General features: G+C 47.6%; 1 protein-coding gene across 1 annotated transcript; it reads right to left on the bottom strand.

The window, feature by feature from the left end:
- Positions 1-12,150: 12,150 nt before the first annotated feature.
- On the bottom strand, positions 12,151-13,976 carry LOC142070366 (uncharacterized). Its single transcript, XM_075124094.1, has 2 exons — positions 13,076-13,976; positions 12,151-12,688 (listed from the first exon to the last, which is right to left on the bottom strand). Exons 1-2 carry the CDS (start codon positions 13,653-13,655, stop codon positions 12,168-12,170), a joined length of 1,101 nt encoding a protein of 366 aa, XP_074980195.1. The 5' UTR covers positions 13,656-13,976; the 3' UTR covers positions 12,151-12,167.
- Positions 13,977-16,867: the final 2,891 nt, after the last annotated feature.

Below are 16,867 nucleotides of genomic sequence, written 5' to 3' on the forward strand. Positions count from 1 at the left end.
TTTAGAGAGACAAAAACAACTCTTGATACAAAATGAAAAAAAAAAATAAACCCACAGAACACTGACAGTAGCAAAAATGCTTGCAAATGTTCTGCTGTTCTTGGTGATACCTTGTAAAAAGCATGTCTCATTTCCAGTCCATGACTTTTATATCTACTCTATTTCAGTGTAATTTTAAGAAGACTGGTTTATTTTTTTTAAAAGGCCTGCAAATTCTACTTACATACCTGTCAAAATACCTACAAATAGAGAATTTGAAGATACCTGCAAATAATCTACAGACATAATTTAATTACACAGTGTGAATTTTGATAATTTATTTGCAAGCTCTCTTTTAAAGCAATGATGTTTATTTAAATGTTTGTTCTCTTTAAAGTCCCTCGGCTATGGCACTTCAATTTCTGGAAGGCAAGTTTTTAAATATGCCTCAGTCTATTAAAGATATTGGTGAAGATCAATTTGTTATGGTAATCCCCAATACTCTTAAACAACTGAGTAAACTGTCTTGCATAGTGACTAAATGTTCTTCCCAATTCTTGTTTTTCCTCCTAAAAAGAAAAATGGTGCTCAACTAGGAATGTTCTACTATATATACAGCTTCTTAAATGCTGTTGCATTGACAGATTTGGTTTGTTTTCCAGCACAGTTACTTCAAGAGCTAAGACCATTAGAACATTGTTTACTACAACAGTGGTTACAGAACATAATTTACTTTGGAGACAAGAAGCCCCAAGTAACACTTTGAGGCACGATGTCACACAAAACTGTGGTGCTACTTTTTTAAACTGAAAAATAAAAATACTCAAAAATGTTGCACCCATAAATTCTCTGTATTATCTAAAAGGGAAATATTACTAAGTCTCTCCACAGATTTCATAGACCAGTTTCCTATAGGTTGTTATGATATATGTGATACAGCATGGCCAGAGGGCAGCAGGAGAGTGTTTTTTTTTTTTTTTTTTTGAAGCAGAAAAGAATTTTATTTGTGTAACACTTACAAAGAATCACCAAAAAGGATAAAGCAAAACTATGCAACAAAACAAAAGCAAACGCAAGGTATAACACAGCAGCCTTCAGGAAGGAGAAGTGTTCAGGCTAGCCTGGGCCCAGAGGAGGGGGCTTTCTCGACACTCGTGATCTTCCACCCTCCTGAGTTACCTGGTGGCCTAAAGCAGGGGGGCTTCCTCGACACTCATGGTCTTCCACTCTCCTGAGTTACCTGGTGGCCTAGAGCTGGGGGGCTTCCTTGACACTAATGGTCTTCCACCCCCTCGAGTTACCTAGTGCCACGCCCAGTGTCATCGATTATTCCTCTCCTGAGAGTGCCCGACAAGATGGGCACAGCTGCGGGGTGGCGGTTTGGGGGTGGGGGTGGATGTACACCCACGTGTGATAGGACCCCTCCTAGGTGACAGTGATGATGGTATCCACAGCGGCAACGGCTGAGGCTGGGGTCTCTCGCTCTTCCCCTCAATCAAAGGGTCAGACGGAGGGAACCGGATGGGGTCAACGAGCAGAGAACCTCGGAGAGCGCCCACTGCTCCTCAAAGGCATCAAGGGATTTGGTGGATGCTGCCCAGAGGAACTCCGCCCGGATATGTGAATGTACTGAGGATCGGAAAACGGCCCTACAATCGCAGGACGCTTCATTAGCCAACCTCCCCTCTCTGGTTTTATAAATGGCTGTTTTAGCTAGGACTAGGAGGAGGTTAACCAGGAGATCTCGCGATTTTGTGAGGCCACGGATGGGGAGTGTGTAAATAAAAAGGTGAGGGGAAAAGTGTAGCCAAAAGCATAATAAAATATTCGTGAGGAGCCGCAAAAGGGGTTGCAGCCTGGCACACTCTAAATATACGTGCGCTAGGGTTTCCCTCACGTTGCAAAAAGGGCAAGTATCCGGGATGGGGGTGAACTGTGTCAAAAACACGCCCGTGCTCACATCTCCGTGAAGGAGCCGCCAACTAATGTCTCCGACGGGCCTCGGGACTGAGGTGGAATACAGGCTGGCCCACCGGGATTGCTCACCCTCCAAAGGTGGCAGGAGGTCCCGCCACTTTGTATCGGGGTGGGACACCAGGGTGTGGGCGTGAAGCAGGAGAGTGTTTTCTTTTTTTGAAACAGAAAAAAAAATTATTTGCGTAACACTTACAAAGAATCACCAGCTAGCCTGGCTTCCTTGACCCTCGTGGTCTTCCACCCTCCTGAGTTACTTGGTGGCCTAGAGCAGGGGGGCTTCCTGGACACTCATGGTATTCCACCCCCTCGAGTTACCTAGTGCCACGCCCAGTGTCACCGATTATTCCTCTCCTGAGAGTGCCCGACAAGATGGGCAGAGCTGCGGGGCGGGCGGTTTGGGGGTGTGGGGTATGTACACCCACGTGTGATAGGACCCCTCCTAGGTGACAGTGATGATGGTATCCACAGCAGCAACGGCTGAGGCTGGGGTCTGTCGCTCTTCCCCTCAATCAAAGGGTCAGATGGAGGGAACCGGATGGGATCAATGAGCAGAGAACCTCGGAGAGCGCCCACCGCTCCTCGAAGGCGTCAAGGGAGTCGGTGGATGCCGCCCAGAGGAACTCCTCCCGGATACGTGAATGTACTGAGGATCGTAAAATGGCCCTACAATCGCAGGACACTTCATTAGCCAACCTCCTCTCTCTGGTTTTATAAATGGCTGTTTTAGCTAGGGCTAGGAGGAGGTTAACCAGGAGATCTCGCGATTTTGTGGGGCCACGGATGGGGAGTGTGTAAATAAAAAGGTGAGGGGAAAAATGTAGCCAAAAGCGTAATAAAATATTCTTGAGGAGCTGGAAAAGGGGCTGCAGCCTGGCACACTCCAAATATACATGCACCAGGGTTTCCCTCATGTTGCAAAAAGGGCAAGTATCCGGGATGGGGGTGAACCGTGTCAAAAACACGCCCATGCTCACAGCTCCGTGAAGGAGCCGCCAACTAATGTCTCCGATGGGCCTCGGGACCAAGGTGGAATACAGGCTGGCCCACCGGGGTTGCTTACCCTCCAAAGGTGGCAGGAGGTCCCGCCACTTTGTATCGGGGCGGGACACAAGGGTGTGGGCTTGAAGCTGGAGAGTGTTAGAAGGGAGCCTTCTTCCCTGTAGAGGGAAGAAAATTTGCTATAGATTAATTAAAGCACCTGAAGCCAATTAAAGCACCTGAAGCCAGTCACCTGATAACCCCCTCTCCCCCCTCCCCCGCTTCAGTCAGACAAGGGAAGGAGTTGAAGCAGAGTGGATTGGTGTTGGAGTAGAGAGCAGGTTGGAGGAGTTGTAGGACACTAGTGGGGCAGTTAATACCCCAGTTCAGGGGCAAGAAATGGTACCCTGAACCCTCCTCAAGAAGAGAAAGAGCGAGACCCATCAAAATAGTGCCAGGAATTTGCCACACGTGGTATAAAGAGTGGGATCTATGCACTGGGGACTTAAAGCAGGGTTAGCCAAAACCGTCCCATCCCTAAGATGGATGACGTGGTCAAGGCCCTAATGCAAGCCACCGCAGCCCAGCAGAATGCTACCCGAGTCCAAGCAACCACCCAACAGGAGGCGACTCGGATGCAGCAGGAGACTAATCATCTGTTGATGAGTCAGGCTGCCCAGGACCGAGCCCTGCTGCAAGAGCTGATGAACCAGATGAAGGCCCTTATGGAACTGAAATGCAACTGAGATGGGACCTGAACCATACGGGCCAGCCACTGCCTACAGAAAATGACACGGGAGGATGATGTGGAGGCATACCTCCTGGCTTTTGAAAAAGTAGTCCTGCGGAAGGCCTGGCCCTGAGATCAGTGGTCTGGTATCCTCACCCCATTCCTGTGTGGGGAGGCCCAGAAGGTCTACTATGATATGGCCGCGAAGACTGCAGCAGATTACCCCCAGCTGAAGGCAGAAATCCTGGCCAGATCCGGAGTAACGAAGGCGTTGCAGGCCCAGAGGTTCCATGAGTGGCAGTATACGGAGGACAAGACACCCCAATTGCAATTGTTTGATCTGATCCACCTGACCCGGAAATGGCTGCGCCCTGAGGCCCTCAGCTCTGAGAAAATGATGGAGCTCTTGGTACTGGACCGGTATATGAGGGGGCTACCACCAGGCCTCCGGGCTTAGGTTGGCCAGAATGCCCCCTCCACCTATGATGAGTTGGTCTCCCTCGTGGAAAGACAGCTGGCAGCCTGCGAACTGTTCCAGACCCCAGGGGGTGAGACACGGCAAACCAGGAAGTCAGTCCCAAACCCAAGGCCCCGGACTGTTGAGAATGCCAGGAGAACCATAACTGGGAGGAAAGACACCGAGGAATGGCCTGAGGCCAAGAAGGGACCTGGGGGTTGGGAAGGGGGGGGGGCGGCCAAATAGCCCCAGGCAGAGGGCGGCAACTGGAATAAGGGGGCAGTGTTACAAGTGTGGGGAATTGGGGCATATAGCAGCCCAATGCCCCAACAGAGAAGTGCCTATGCAATGTAACCTGGGGGATCACGGGAAGCAATGTGGCCTAATTGGCCTGTAGGGGTCGCAATGACCTCACATGGGTATACAAGATCAGTAAAAATGAATGGAATCGAAACCATAGCATTAGTAGATTCCAGGAGCGCTGTCACGCTGGTCTCAGGAAAGTTGGTGGGCAAGACCAACTAACCTGGGCCAAAAACACAGGGTTAACATGCGTTCATGGCAACGTAAATTTCTACCCCACAATCCCGGGACAGATTGAGATCCAGGGGAATACTACCGGGTGACTGTAGGGGTGGTCCCCAGGCTTCCCTACCCTTTCTTAATTGGTAGGGACTTCCCCGGGTTTGAGAGCTTACTCCCCCCAATAGAGCCAGGGGAGGGTAGCAACCTCCGGGCTGAGACGGAGGCACCTACAGATAGCCTCACCCCAATGTTTGCCGAATTTACCTCAGAGTTATTCTCACCCCCTGGAAAACCCCGAAAGTCTAGGTGGGAAAGGAGGGCAGATAAAAGATTAGGGACCAGAATTCTAGCAGATAACCAGAAAACCTCCCTTGTTGGTAGGTGAACCCATTCAGGAGGCCAGGAGATAATTCAGACCAGTGAGGACTCAGAGGCGGTTCCTAGCCCAAGTAGGGGCAATCCAGGGGGTGGAGTAGAAACAGGCCCCCTGGAATTAGATCAGATTGGTACCGCACGTGAGAATTTCGGGCAGGACCAAGCCAATAACCCACTATATACGAATGTGAGGGAGGAGGTAGTGGAAGTAAATGGCATACCCATGGAAGGAAAGACCAAAGGCCCAAGGCCATATTATGTGCTCAAACGCAATCTGTTGTACAGGATAGCTCAAATACGAAGGGAAGAAGTAGAGCAACTCTTAGTCCCACGGAAACACACAAGGGCAGTACTAGAGTTAGCTCATAGTCATCTATTTGGGGGACATCTAGGAGTAGACAAGACACTGGATAGAGTCCTAAGAAGGTTTTATTGGCCAGGAATACATGCAGAGGTCGAGCGCTATTGTGCCTCTTGCCCTGAATGCCAGTTGCATAGCCCTCGACCTCACTTGCGGGCCCCATTAATAATTTTACCTATTATTGAAGTCCCTTTCAAGAGGATAGCAATGGACACAGTGGGCCCACTGGAAAGATTGGCACGGGGCCATCAAAATGTACTAGTCATCCTTGACTATGCCACACGGTATCCAGAAGCCATTCCTTTAAGAAACCCCACATCCAAGGCAATAGCAAGAGAACTGCTCCAGGTTTTTGCCAGAGTGGGCATCCCTAAGGAGATCCTGACAGACCAAGGAACCCCGTTCAGGTCAAAATTAATGAAAGACTTATGTACCGTACTCTGCATTCATCCATATGGACCTCAGTCTACCATCCACAAACAGATGGACTGGGCGAGTGCTTTAACCGTACTCTTAAAAGTATGATCTGGAAGGTGGTAGCACAGGACGGAAAAGACTGGGACACCCTTCTACCGTATCTAATGTCTTCTATATGGGATGTCCCCTAGGCGTTCACTTGTTTCTCTCCCTTTGAACTACTATACGGATGCCACCCACACGGAATATTAGATATTGCCAAGGAGGACTGGGAAGAACAACCCAACCCAGGAAAGAATGTCATTGAGCACGTGACACAGATGAGAGAACGAATAACTCGAGTAACCCCTATAGCACGAGAACATTTGGAAAAAACACAAGAGGCCCAGCAGACACCAGCCAAGGAAAGTGTGGGCCCCTTACTGAATGAGGGAGGCAACCTAGTGACAGAGGATGTGGAAAAAGCTAATGTACTCAATGCTTTTTTTGCCTCTGTTTTCACTAACAAGGTCAGCTCCCAGACTGCTGCGCTGGGCATCACAAAATGGGGAAGAGATGGCCAGCCCTCTCTGGAGATAGAGGTGGTTAGGGACTATTTAGAAAAGCTGGACGTGCACAAGTCCATGGGGCCGGACGAGTTGCATCCGAGAGTGCTGAAGGAATTGGCGGCTGTGATTGCAGAGCCATTGGCCATTATCTTTGAAAACTCGTGGCGAACGGGGGAAGTCCCGGATGACTGGAAAAAGGCTAATGTAGTGCCAATCTTTAAAAAAGGGAAGAAGGAGGATCCTGGGAACTACAGGCCAGTCAGCCTCACCTCAGTCCCTGGAAAAATCATGGAGCAGGTCCTCAAAGAATCAATCCTGATGCACTTGCATGAGAGGAAAGTGATCAGGAACAGCCAGCATGGATTCACCAAGGGAAGGTCATGCCTGACTAATCTAATCGCCTTTTATGATAAGATTACTGGTTCTGTGGATGAAGGGAAAGCAGTGGATGTATTGTTTCTTGACTTTAGCAAAGCTTTTGACACGGTCTCCCACAGTATTCTTGTCAGCAAGTTAAGGAAGTATGGGCTGGATGAATGCACTATAAGGTGGGTAGAAAGCTGGCTAGATTGTCGGGCTCAACGGGTAGTGATCAATGGCTCCATTTCTAGTTGGCAGCCGGTATCAAGTGGAATGCCCCAAGGGTCGGTCCTGGGGCCGGTTTTGTTCAATATCTTCATAAATGATCTGGAGGATGGTGTGGATTGCCTTCTCAGCAAATTTGCGGATGATACTAAACTGGGAGGAGTGGTAGATACGCTGGAGGGGAGGGATAGGATACAGAAGGACCTAGACAAATTGGAGGATTGGGCCAAAAGAAATCTGATGAGGTTCAATAAGGATAAGTGCAGGGTCCTGCACTTAGGATGGAAGAATCCAATGCACCGCTACAGACTAGGGACCGAATGGCTAGGCAGCAGTTCTGCGGAAAAGGACCTAGGGGTGACAGTGGACGAGAAGCTGGATATGAGTCAGCAGTGTGCCCTTGTTGCCAAGAAGGCCAATGGCATTTTGGGATGTATAAGTAGGGGCATAGTGAGCAGATCGAGGGACGTGATCGTTCCCCTCTATTCGACATTGGTGAGGCCTCATCTGGAGTACTGTGTCCAGTTTTGGGCCCCACACTACAAGAAGGATGTGGATAAATTGGAGAGAGTCCAGCGAAGGGCAACAAAAATGATTAGTGGTCTGGAACACATGACTTATGAGGAGAGGCTGAGGGAGCTGGGATTGTTTAGCCTGCAGAAGAGAAGAATGAGGGGGGATTTGATAGCTGCTTTCAATTACCTGAAAGGGGGTTCCAAAGAGGATGGCTCTAGACTGTTCTCAATGGTAGCAGATGACAGAACGAGGAGTAATGGTCTCAAGTTGCAGTGGGGGAGGTTTAGATTGGATATTAGGAAAAACTTTTTCACGACGAGGGTGGTGAAACACTGGAATGCGTTACCTAGGGAGGTGGTAGAATCTCCTTCCTTAGAGGTTTTTAAGGTCAGGCTTGACAAAGCCCTGGCTGGGATGATTTAACTGGGAATTGGTCCTGCTTCGAGCAGGGGGTTGGACTAGATGACCTTCAGGGGTCCCTTCCAACCCTGATATTCTATGATTCTATGACATATTACAACCGTCGGGCAAAAGTATGGAGATTTCAGCTGGGGGAACAGGTAACAGTGATAGTACTGAGAGCAGAAAGCAAACTCCTAGCCAGCTGGCATGGACCATATGAGATAGTGAAAGCCATTGGGTAGGTGGACTATAAGGTCAGAAAACCAGACCACCGAAGGCCAGAGCAAATCTACCACATCAACTTACTGAAGCTCTGGCATGACCGAGAGATGTGCCTGGTCATGCAAGGAGCTCCAACCCAGACAGATGACCCACAGGGCAGGTGAAGATATCTTCTGAGTCAACTCCAGAACAACGAACAGAGGTCATTGATATGATCCAACGGAACCAGGATGTGTTCTGTACACAGCCGGGCTGTACAACACTGGTCCAACATCATATTGTCACCAGTCCCGGAGTAAGGGTGACGATAAGACCATACTGAATACCGGAAGCTAAAAGGGACGAAATTAGGACATAAGTGAAGAAGATGCTGGAACTTGGGGTTATTGAAGAATCCCACAGCCAGTGGTCCAGCCCTATCGTCCTAGTCCCCAAGCCTGATGGCACCCTGAGGTTTTGCAATGACATCCGGAAGTTGAATGAAGTGTCCCAATTCGATGCCTATCTGATACCATGCATTGACAAGCTAGTTGATCAGTTAGGCAAGGCCCGATACCTAACCACTCTAGACCTGACCAAAGGATATTGGCATATTCCCCTAGGCAGGGTATTTAAAGGCCCTGCCTCTTCTGGTTGAGGCCACTCCTCTTCTGGTTGAGGCCATGCCTCCTGCTCAGGACTCTGGCGTACTGGTAAGTTAAGTTACTTTCACCACTGACTGTCTCCCAATAATTTCTGTTTCAAAAATGTTCATATTGCAGTATATTTGTTTTTCTAACAGCCATTTTTGCAAACTCAACCATGGCTCTGAGAGTCAAGCTGGGTTCTTTTGATCTGTTGCCTAAAAGATAATAAAGATTTAGAAGGCAAAATTATACTCACAGTCACACCAATGTAAACCATTGCTTTGAGTGGGGTTGCACACTTGTAATGGATTGCAATTTAATAAACAATTCCGCTTACAATGGATAAAATGGGATAGACTGTCTGAACTGTGTTGGTTCTGCAAAGATAGGAGGAGTAAAAAAGCAGTGAAAACTATTTTGTCATCAGCATAAGCAGGTAGACTGAATACATCAACAAATCAACTGAATTAGTCATTTTAACGTAATCACTTTTCAGAGTTGAAGGTTCAAACTGATTGAGACAAAAGTAAAAAAATGTTTCTTCTCACCTCTTCATCCTATATTTAAATGGACTTTGCTATCCCATACGTAGAGACTGAACACTAGATCGGGTTGATTTTTTTTTTTTTTAATTTTTGAAACATTTTTTCAGTTTCGGAAATAAACATACAAATTTTCAAAAAATGTTCACAACATTTACCATCTTTGTTTTTCTTTCAACCAGCTCGACAGAGTTCTTGGGCTAAGTTCATCCTCCACTGATTTCAATGGACTTTCATCAGGTTAAATTTCACTTAGTAAAATTGTGCTGTGGCAGTTCAAATAAATAATGATATATCAAACATGATTTGGACTATCTGGCTAAGAGAAGAAGATAGAATAATAGAAATGTGGGACTAGAAGGAACCTAAAGAAGTCATCTAGTCCATCCCCCTGTACTGAGGCAGGACCAAATGCACCTAGACCAGACCTGAAGAAGAGCTCTGTGTAAGCTTGAACGCTCGTCTCTCTCACCAACAGAAGTTGGGCCAGTAAAAGATATTACCTCATCCACCTTGTTTCTCTAGATCATCCTGACAGATGTTTGTCTAACCTGTTCTTAAAAACCTCTAGTGACCAGGATTCCACAACCTCCCTTGGAAACCTATTCCAAAATCCTCTGAAGCCATTTAGTCTTTCTTTCAGTGCATAACACATTACAAGATTGCTAATGTTAGTTTTGGTTGGGTAGCAGTTTTACTATTTCCATTTGGACCTTAATTCTCAGCCTTCACTTAGTGTCTCTTTCGTTAATAATTCACATGGCATGTAGAGTGATGATCAAGGTAAGTGGAGGGACCCAGCCCTCTGCTAGGCTATGCCTACTAATTTTAACTTTTATAAAGGAAAAATCCAGAAATCTGGCAGATCAATTAATTAATTAATTAATTAATTGTGCTTAGGAAAATAATAAACTGTAAATTGCTATCACAATTATAGAATTCAGAGTGGTAGCCATGTTAGTCTGTATCAGCAAAAACAACGAGGAGTCCTTGTGGCATCTTAGGGTATGTCTACACTACGGAATAAGGTCGAATTTATAGAAGTCGGTTTTTTAGAAATCGGTTTTATAAATTCGAGTGTGTGTGTCCCCACAGAAAATGCTCTAAGTGCATTAAGTGCATTAACTCGGCGGAGCGCTTCCACAGTACCGAGGCAAGCGTCGACTTCCGGAGCGTTGCACTGTGGGTAGCTATCCCACAGTTCCCGCAGTCTCCGCTGCCCATTGGAATTCTGGGTTGAGATCCCAATGCCTGATGGGGCTAAAACATTGTCGCGGGTGGTTCTGGGTACATATCGTCAGCCCCCTGTTCCCTCCCTCCCCCCGTGAAAGCAAGGGCAGACAATCGTTCCGCGCCTTTTTTCTGTGCGGACGCCATACCACGGCAAGCATGGAGCCCGCTCAGCTCACTTTGGCAATTAGGAGCACATTAACCACCACACGCATTATTCAGCAGTATATGCAGCACCAGAACATGGCAACGCGATACCGGGCGAGGAGGCGACGTCAGCGCGGTCCCGTGAGTGATCAGGACATGGACACAGATTTCTCTGAAAGCATGGGCCCTGACAATGCATGCATCATGGTGCTAATGGGGCAGGTTCATGCTGTGGAACGCCGATTCTGGGCTCGGGAAACAAGCACAGACTGGTGGGACCGCATAGTGTTGCAGGTCTGGGACGATTCCCAGTGGCTACGAAACTTTCGCATGCGTAAGGGCACTTTCATGGAACTTTGTGACTTGCTTTCCCCTGCCCTGAAGCGCATGAATACCAAGATGAGAGCAGCCCTCACAGTTGAGAAGCGAGTGGCGATAGCCCTGTGGAAGCTTGCAACGCCAGACAGCTACCGGTCAGTTGGGAATCAATTTGGAGTGGGCAAATCTACCGTGGGGGCTGCTGTGATGCAAGTAGCCCACGCAATCAAAGATCTGCTGATATCAAGGGTAGTGACCCTGGGAAATGTGCAGGTCATAGTGGATGGCTTTGCTGCAATGGGATTCCCTAACTGTGGTGGGGCTATAGACGGAACCCATATCCCTATCTTGGCACCGGAGCACCAAGCCGCCGAGTACATAAACCGCAAGGGGTACTTTTCGATAGTGCTGCAAGCTCTGGTGGATCACAAGGGACGTTTCACCAACATCAACGTGGGATGGCCGGGAAAGGTGCATGATGCTCGCATCTTCAGGAACTCTGGTCTGTTTCAAAAGCTGCAGGAAGGGACTTTATTCCCAGACCAGAAAATAACTGTTGGGGATGTTGAAATGCCTATATGTATCCTTGGGGACCCAGCCTACCCCTTAATGCCATGGCTCATGAAGCCATACACAGGCAGCCTGGACAGTGGTCAGGAGCTGTTCAACTACAGGCTGAGCAAGTGCAGAATGGTGGTAGAATGTGCATTTGGACGTTTAAAGGCACGCTGGCGCAGTTTACTGACTCGCTTAGACCTCAGCGAAACCAATATTCCCACTGTTATTACTGCTTGCTGTGTGCTCCACAATATCTGTGAGAGTAAGGGGGAGACGTTTATGGCGGGGTGGGAGGTTGAGGCAAATCGCCTGGCTGCTGGTTACGTGCAGCCAGACACCAGGGCGGTTAGAAGAGCACAGGAGGGCGCGGTACGCATCAGAGAAGCTTTGAAAAACAGTTTCATGACTGGCCAGGCTACGGTGTGAAAGTTCTGTTTGTTTCTCCTTGATGAACCTTCCCGCCCCTTGGTTCACTCTACTTCCCTGTAAGCTAACCACCCTCCCCTCCTCCCTTCGATCACTGCTTGCAGAGCCAATAAAGTCATTGTTGCTTCACATTCATGCATTCGTTATTCATTCATCACACAAATAGGGGGATGACTACCAAGGTATCCCAGGAGGGGTGGTGGAAGAGGGAAGGAAAATGCCACACAGCACTTTAAAAGTTTACAACTTTAAAATTTATTGAATGACAGCCTTCTTTTTTTTGGGCAATCCTCTGTGGTGGAGTGGCTGGTTGGCCGGAGGCCCCCCCACCGCGTTCTTGGGCGTCTGGGTGTGGAGGCTATGGAACTTGGGGAGGAGGGCGGTTGGTTACAGAGGGGCTGCAGTGGCAGTCTGTGCTCCAGCTGCCTTTGCTGCAGCTCAACCATACACTGGAGCATACTGGTTTGGTCGTGCAGCAGCCTCAGCATTGAATCCTGCCTCCTCTCATCACGCTGCCGCCACATTTGAGCTTCAGCCCTGTCTTCAGCCCGCCACTTACTCTCTTCAGCCCTCCACCTCTCCTCCCGGTCATTTTGTGCTTTCCTGCACTCTGACATTATTTGCCTCCACGCATTCGTCTGTGCTCTGTCAGTGTGGGAGGACAGCATGAGCTCGGAGAACATTTCATCGCGAGTGCGGTTTTTTTTCTTTCTAAGCTTCACTAGCCTCTGGGAAGGAGAAGATCCTGTGATCATTGAAACACATGCAGCTGGTGGAGAAAAAAAAAGGGACAGCGGTATTTAAAAAGACACATTTTATAAAACAGTCGCTACACTCTTTCAGGGTAAACCTTGCTGTTAACATTACATACATAGCACATGTGCTTTCTTTACAAGGTCGCATTTTGCCTCCTCCCACCGCGTGAACGGATTTTGGTTGAATGCCAGCAAACATACACTGCAATGCTTTGTTCTACAGTGATTCCCGAGTACGTGTTACTGGCCTGGAGTGGTAAAGTGTCCTACCATGAAGGACGAAATAAGGCTGCCCTCCCCAGAAACCTTTTGCAAAGGCAGAACCGCAAATGCCAGGGCAAAGTAATCCTTTCACATGCTTGCTTTTAAACCATGTATAGCATTTTAAAAGGTACACTCACCAGAGGTCCCTTCTCCGCCTGCTGAGTCCAGGAGGCAGCCTTGGGTGGGTTCGGGGGGTACTGGCTCCAGGTCTAGGGTGAGAAACAGTTCCTGGCTGTCGGGAAAACCGGTTTCTCCGCTTGCTTGCTGTGAGCTATCTACAACCTCCTCATCATCATCTTCTTCGTCCCCAAAACCTACTTCCGTATTGCCTCCATCTCCATTGAAGGAGTCAAACAACACGGCTGGGGTAGTGGTGGCTGAACCCCCTAAAATGGCATGCAGCTCATCATAGAAGCGGCATGTTTGGGGCTCTGACCCAGAGCGGCTGTTCGCCTCTCTGGTTTTCTGGTAGGCTTGCCTCAGCTCCTTCAGTTTCACGCGGCACTGCTTCGGGTCCCTGTTATGGCCTCTGTCCTTCATGCCCTGGGAGATTTTGACAAAGGTTTTGGCATTTCTAAAACTGGAACGGAGTTCTGATAGCACGGATTCCTCTCCCCAAACAGCGATCAGATCCCGTACCTCCCGTTCGGTCCATGCTGGAGCTCTTTTGCGATTCTGGGACTCCATCATGGTCACCTGTGCTGATGAGCTCTGCATGGTCACCTGCAGCTTGCCACGCTGGCCAAACAGGAAATGAGATTCAAAAGTTCGCGGTTCTTTTCCTGTCTACCTGGCCAGTGCATCTGATTTGAGAGCGCTGTCCAGAGCGGTCAGAATGGAGCACTCTGGGATAGCTCCCGGAGGCCAATACCATCGAATTGTGTCCACAGTACCCCAAATTCGAGCCGGCAACGTCGATTTAAGCGCTAATCCACTTGTCAGGGGTGGAGTAAGGAAATCGATTTTAAGAGCCCTTTAAGTCGAAATAAAGGGCTTCATTGTGTGGACGGGTGCAGGTTTAAATCGATTTAACGCTGCTAAATTCGACCTAAAGTCCTAGTGTAGACCAGGGCTTAGAGACTAACAAATGTATTTGGTCATAAGCTTTCGTGGGCTAGAACCCACTTCATCAGATGAATCATTTGTAACATTTGTTAGTTTCTAAGGTGCTACAAGGCTCCTCATTGTTTTTACAATTATAGAAATATTTTCAACAACATCCTGTGTCACCTCAAGAGGGAATCAATTCCTCCTCTCCCTGGCTGCAAACAGGGTGAAACCTGTTGTCCCACCTTCACCACTTTCCAGCTTGCGATGCTGCTTAACTTTAACATGGCGATGACCATGCTTCTTTTCAGCAGGGCCACCCCTGAATGAACCCTCCTCACCCAGAGGACTACTTCCATTTCCCAGGCACCCAAACTGCATTCCCTCTGTCAGTGTGCCAGTGCTCAACCTCACCGGTCATATGCTCTGTGCCCCTCACGGCCAGGCTTCATGCACACGGCCCTTCACTGTCTAGCTTCCTCTGGCCAATCCCCTTTCTACCTCAGCACTGTCTTTTCACCTCCTTCTTCTCTAACTACCTTCCCACTGCCCCTTTGGGAAAATTCTGAGATTCCACATCTCAAATTGCCATCTCACTGGCTGTTTCTCTCCCCAGAACAGTATTCTGTGCTGCTGCTCCGCAGATGCAGCCAGGGCCAGGGTTACTACATAAGCACCTGTGAGCTGTGTAGCAAGCAGTTTGCAGTGACAATAGGCAATGAGAAAAATGCTGTACATGTTGCAAAGCATACATAATGATATCACAGTTATCCTGTGTCTTGTCTAACTACTGAGAGCTTAAACTATCAAGCCTCAATTTTGTTTTCATTCTATTTTGATTTTTTTAAAATGCTAATATTTAAATAAAAATCTATGCTTTGTGATGTTAGCAAACCTATGATTGGCTGTGTAGCTTTGATACTGAGAGATGCCACTGAAGTTACAGCCTATTCCCTTCACGACTATGTATCCACATTTACCTCGAACACTGAGACACAAATTAAGGCCCTGTTCGTGTCATTTTTAGTGGCTAAAATAACTCAGCTACCAGTCTACAGCTCCCTGGGATATTATAGATATATTATACAAACCTCTCAAGCTTTCTCAAATCATAGAATCGTAGAATCATAGAAGATAAGGGTTGGAAGAGACCACAGGAGGTCATCCAGTCCAACCCCCTACTAAAAGCAGTTCTATCCTTGAGGGGGCCATTCTGTTTCTCCTATAATCTACAAAGAGTTACTTTTTCAGCTATGAGAGATTATATCTGTAAACAGGGTCTGAATGAATGCTTCCCTGACAGCTAGCTGGGAGGGGGAATGACTTGAGTATGTTTATGCAAATACAGTTTGCTCTGCTCTGCTTACATATTCAGCAGATACAGCAGCATCAAAGTAATCAACTTTGGCTTGGGTTGGGTATAAATCACCTTAGTACTGAATGCAGGGGTAGTTGTATATGGTTACCAACGTTTTGCTAGTTTGCCAGTCGACTGTCAGTCATCTTCTGTTGCAACCTGCCTCCCTGCTGTGACCTCTGTGCATCAGTTTCTTAGTAGTTTTCAGCTCTCTGCTGGCAGGGCTGAAATACTACCCCATCTCAAGTGATTTCAGCTCTAACTGAGCATTTAAAATTACAAAGAGGCTCCTAATGAAGCCTATTTAGCTCTTTCTTTGAACAGGGGCGGAGGCGGGGCGGGGAGGAGGAACAGGTTAAACCAGTCTGGGGAGGACTCTTGGGGAAGGTCTACGCTTTCTGACTGGAACACCTGTCCGCACCCTCTTGTTTTCACAGGGCTCTAGCATTCGAGCCCCTGGCTTAATAAGGTCCTTTCAGCTGAGGGTGACCCCCTCATTTGGGACAGGTTAAGCACAGTTCTGCTCCCCTTTATTCAGACAATAATGATAACATTGGTAACAGCATTTCACTGCATTCAGTACTAAAGTGATTTGTAACCCAACACCAGCCTAAATTGATCACCAAGCAACACACCACTCTATCTGCTGGATATCTAAGGAGAGCAAGAGCAAACTACACTACAAGAAGAATGTGGAAAAATTGGAAAGTGTCCAGGGGAGGGCAACAAAGATGATTAGGGGACTGGAACACGTGACTTATGAGGAGAGGCTGAGGGAGCTGGGATTGTTTAGTCTGCAAAAGAGAAGAATGAGTGGGCATTTGATAGCTGCTTTCAACTACCTGCAAGGGGGTTCCAAAGAGGATAGATCTAGACTGTTCTCAGTGATAGCAGACGATAGAACAAGGAGTATGGGTCTCAAGTTGCAGTGGGGGAGGTTTAGGTTGGATATTAGGAAAAACCTTTTTCACTAGGAGGGTGGTGAAGCACTGGAATGGGTTACCTAGGGAGGTGGTGGAATCTCCTTCCTTTGAGGTTTTTAAGGTCAAGCTTGACAAAGCCCTGGCTGGGATGATTTAGTTGGGGATTGGTCCTGCTTTGAGCAGGGGTTTGAAGTAGATGACCTCCTGAGGTCCCTTCCAACCCTGATAGTCTATGATTCTATGAAACTGTATTTACATGAACACATCTAAAGTCTCTATCCCTCCCAGTTAGCTGTTAGGGAAAAATTAATTCAGACCCTGCTTACATGTGTAATTGCATAATCTTTTTGGATAGCCTGTGAAATGTGTGGTATTTGGTGAAAGATACAAACTTTAAGTCATTAACCTTTTTGTATTTTTATTCTTTGTGAAAAATAATTTTAAGAAACTAACCAGGGATGTTCACAAGAGAATTCATTCTTTTAATATTTACCCTGTTAAACATTTCCCAAGGTTTGGGTTTTTTTTCCCCTAACACTTTCAAGATCAATCATTCTGGTTGAGTCCCACTGTGATATTGATGCCCAAGCTTCTTAACTGAT

This window comes from Caretta caretta, chromosome 1, assembly GCF_965140235.1.
Source record: "Caretta caretta isolate rCarCar2 chromosome 1, rCarCar1.hap1, whole genome shotgun sequence".
NCBI lineage: Eukaryota > Metazoa > Chordata > Testudines > Cheloniidae > Caretta > Caretta caretta.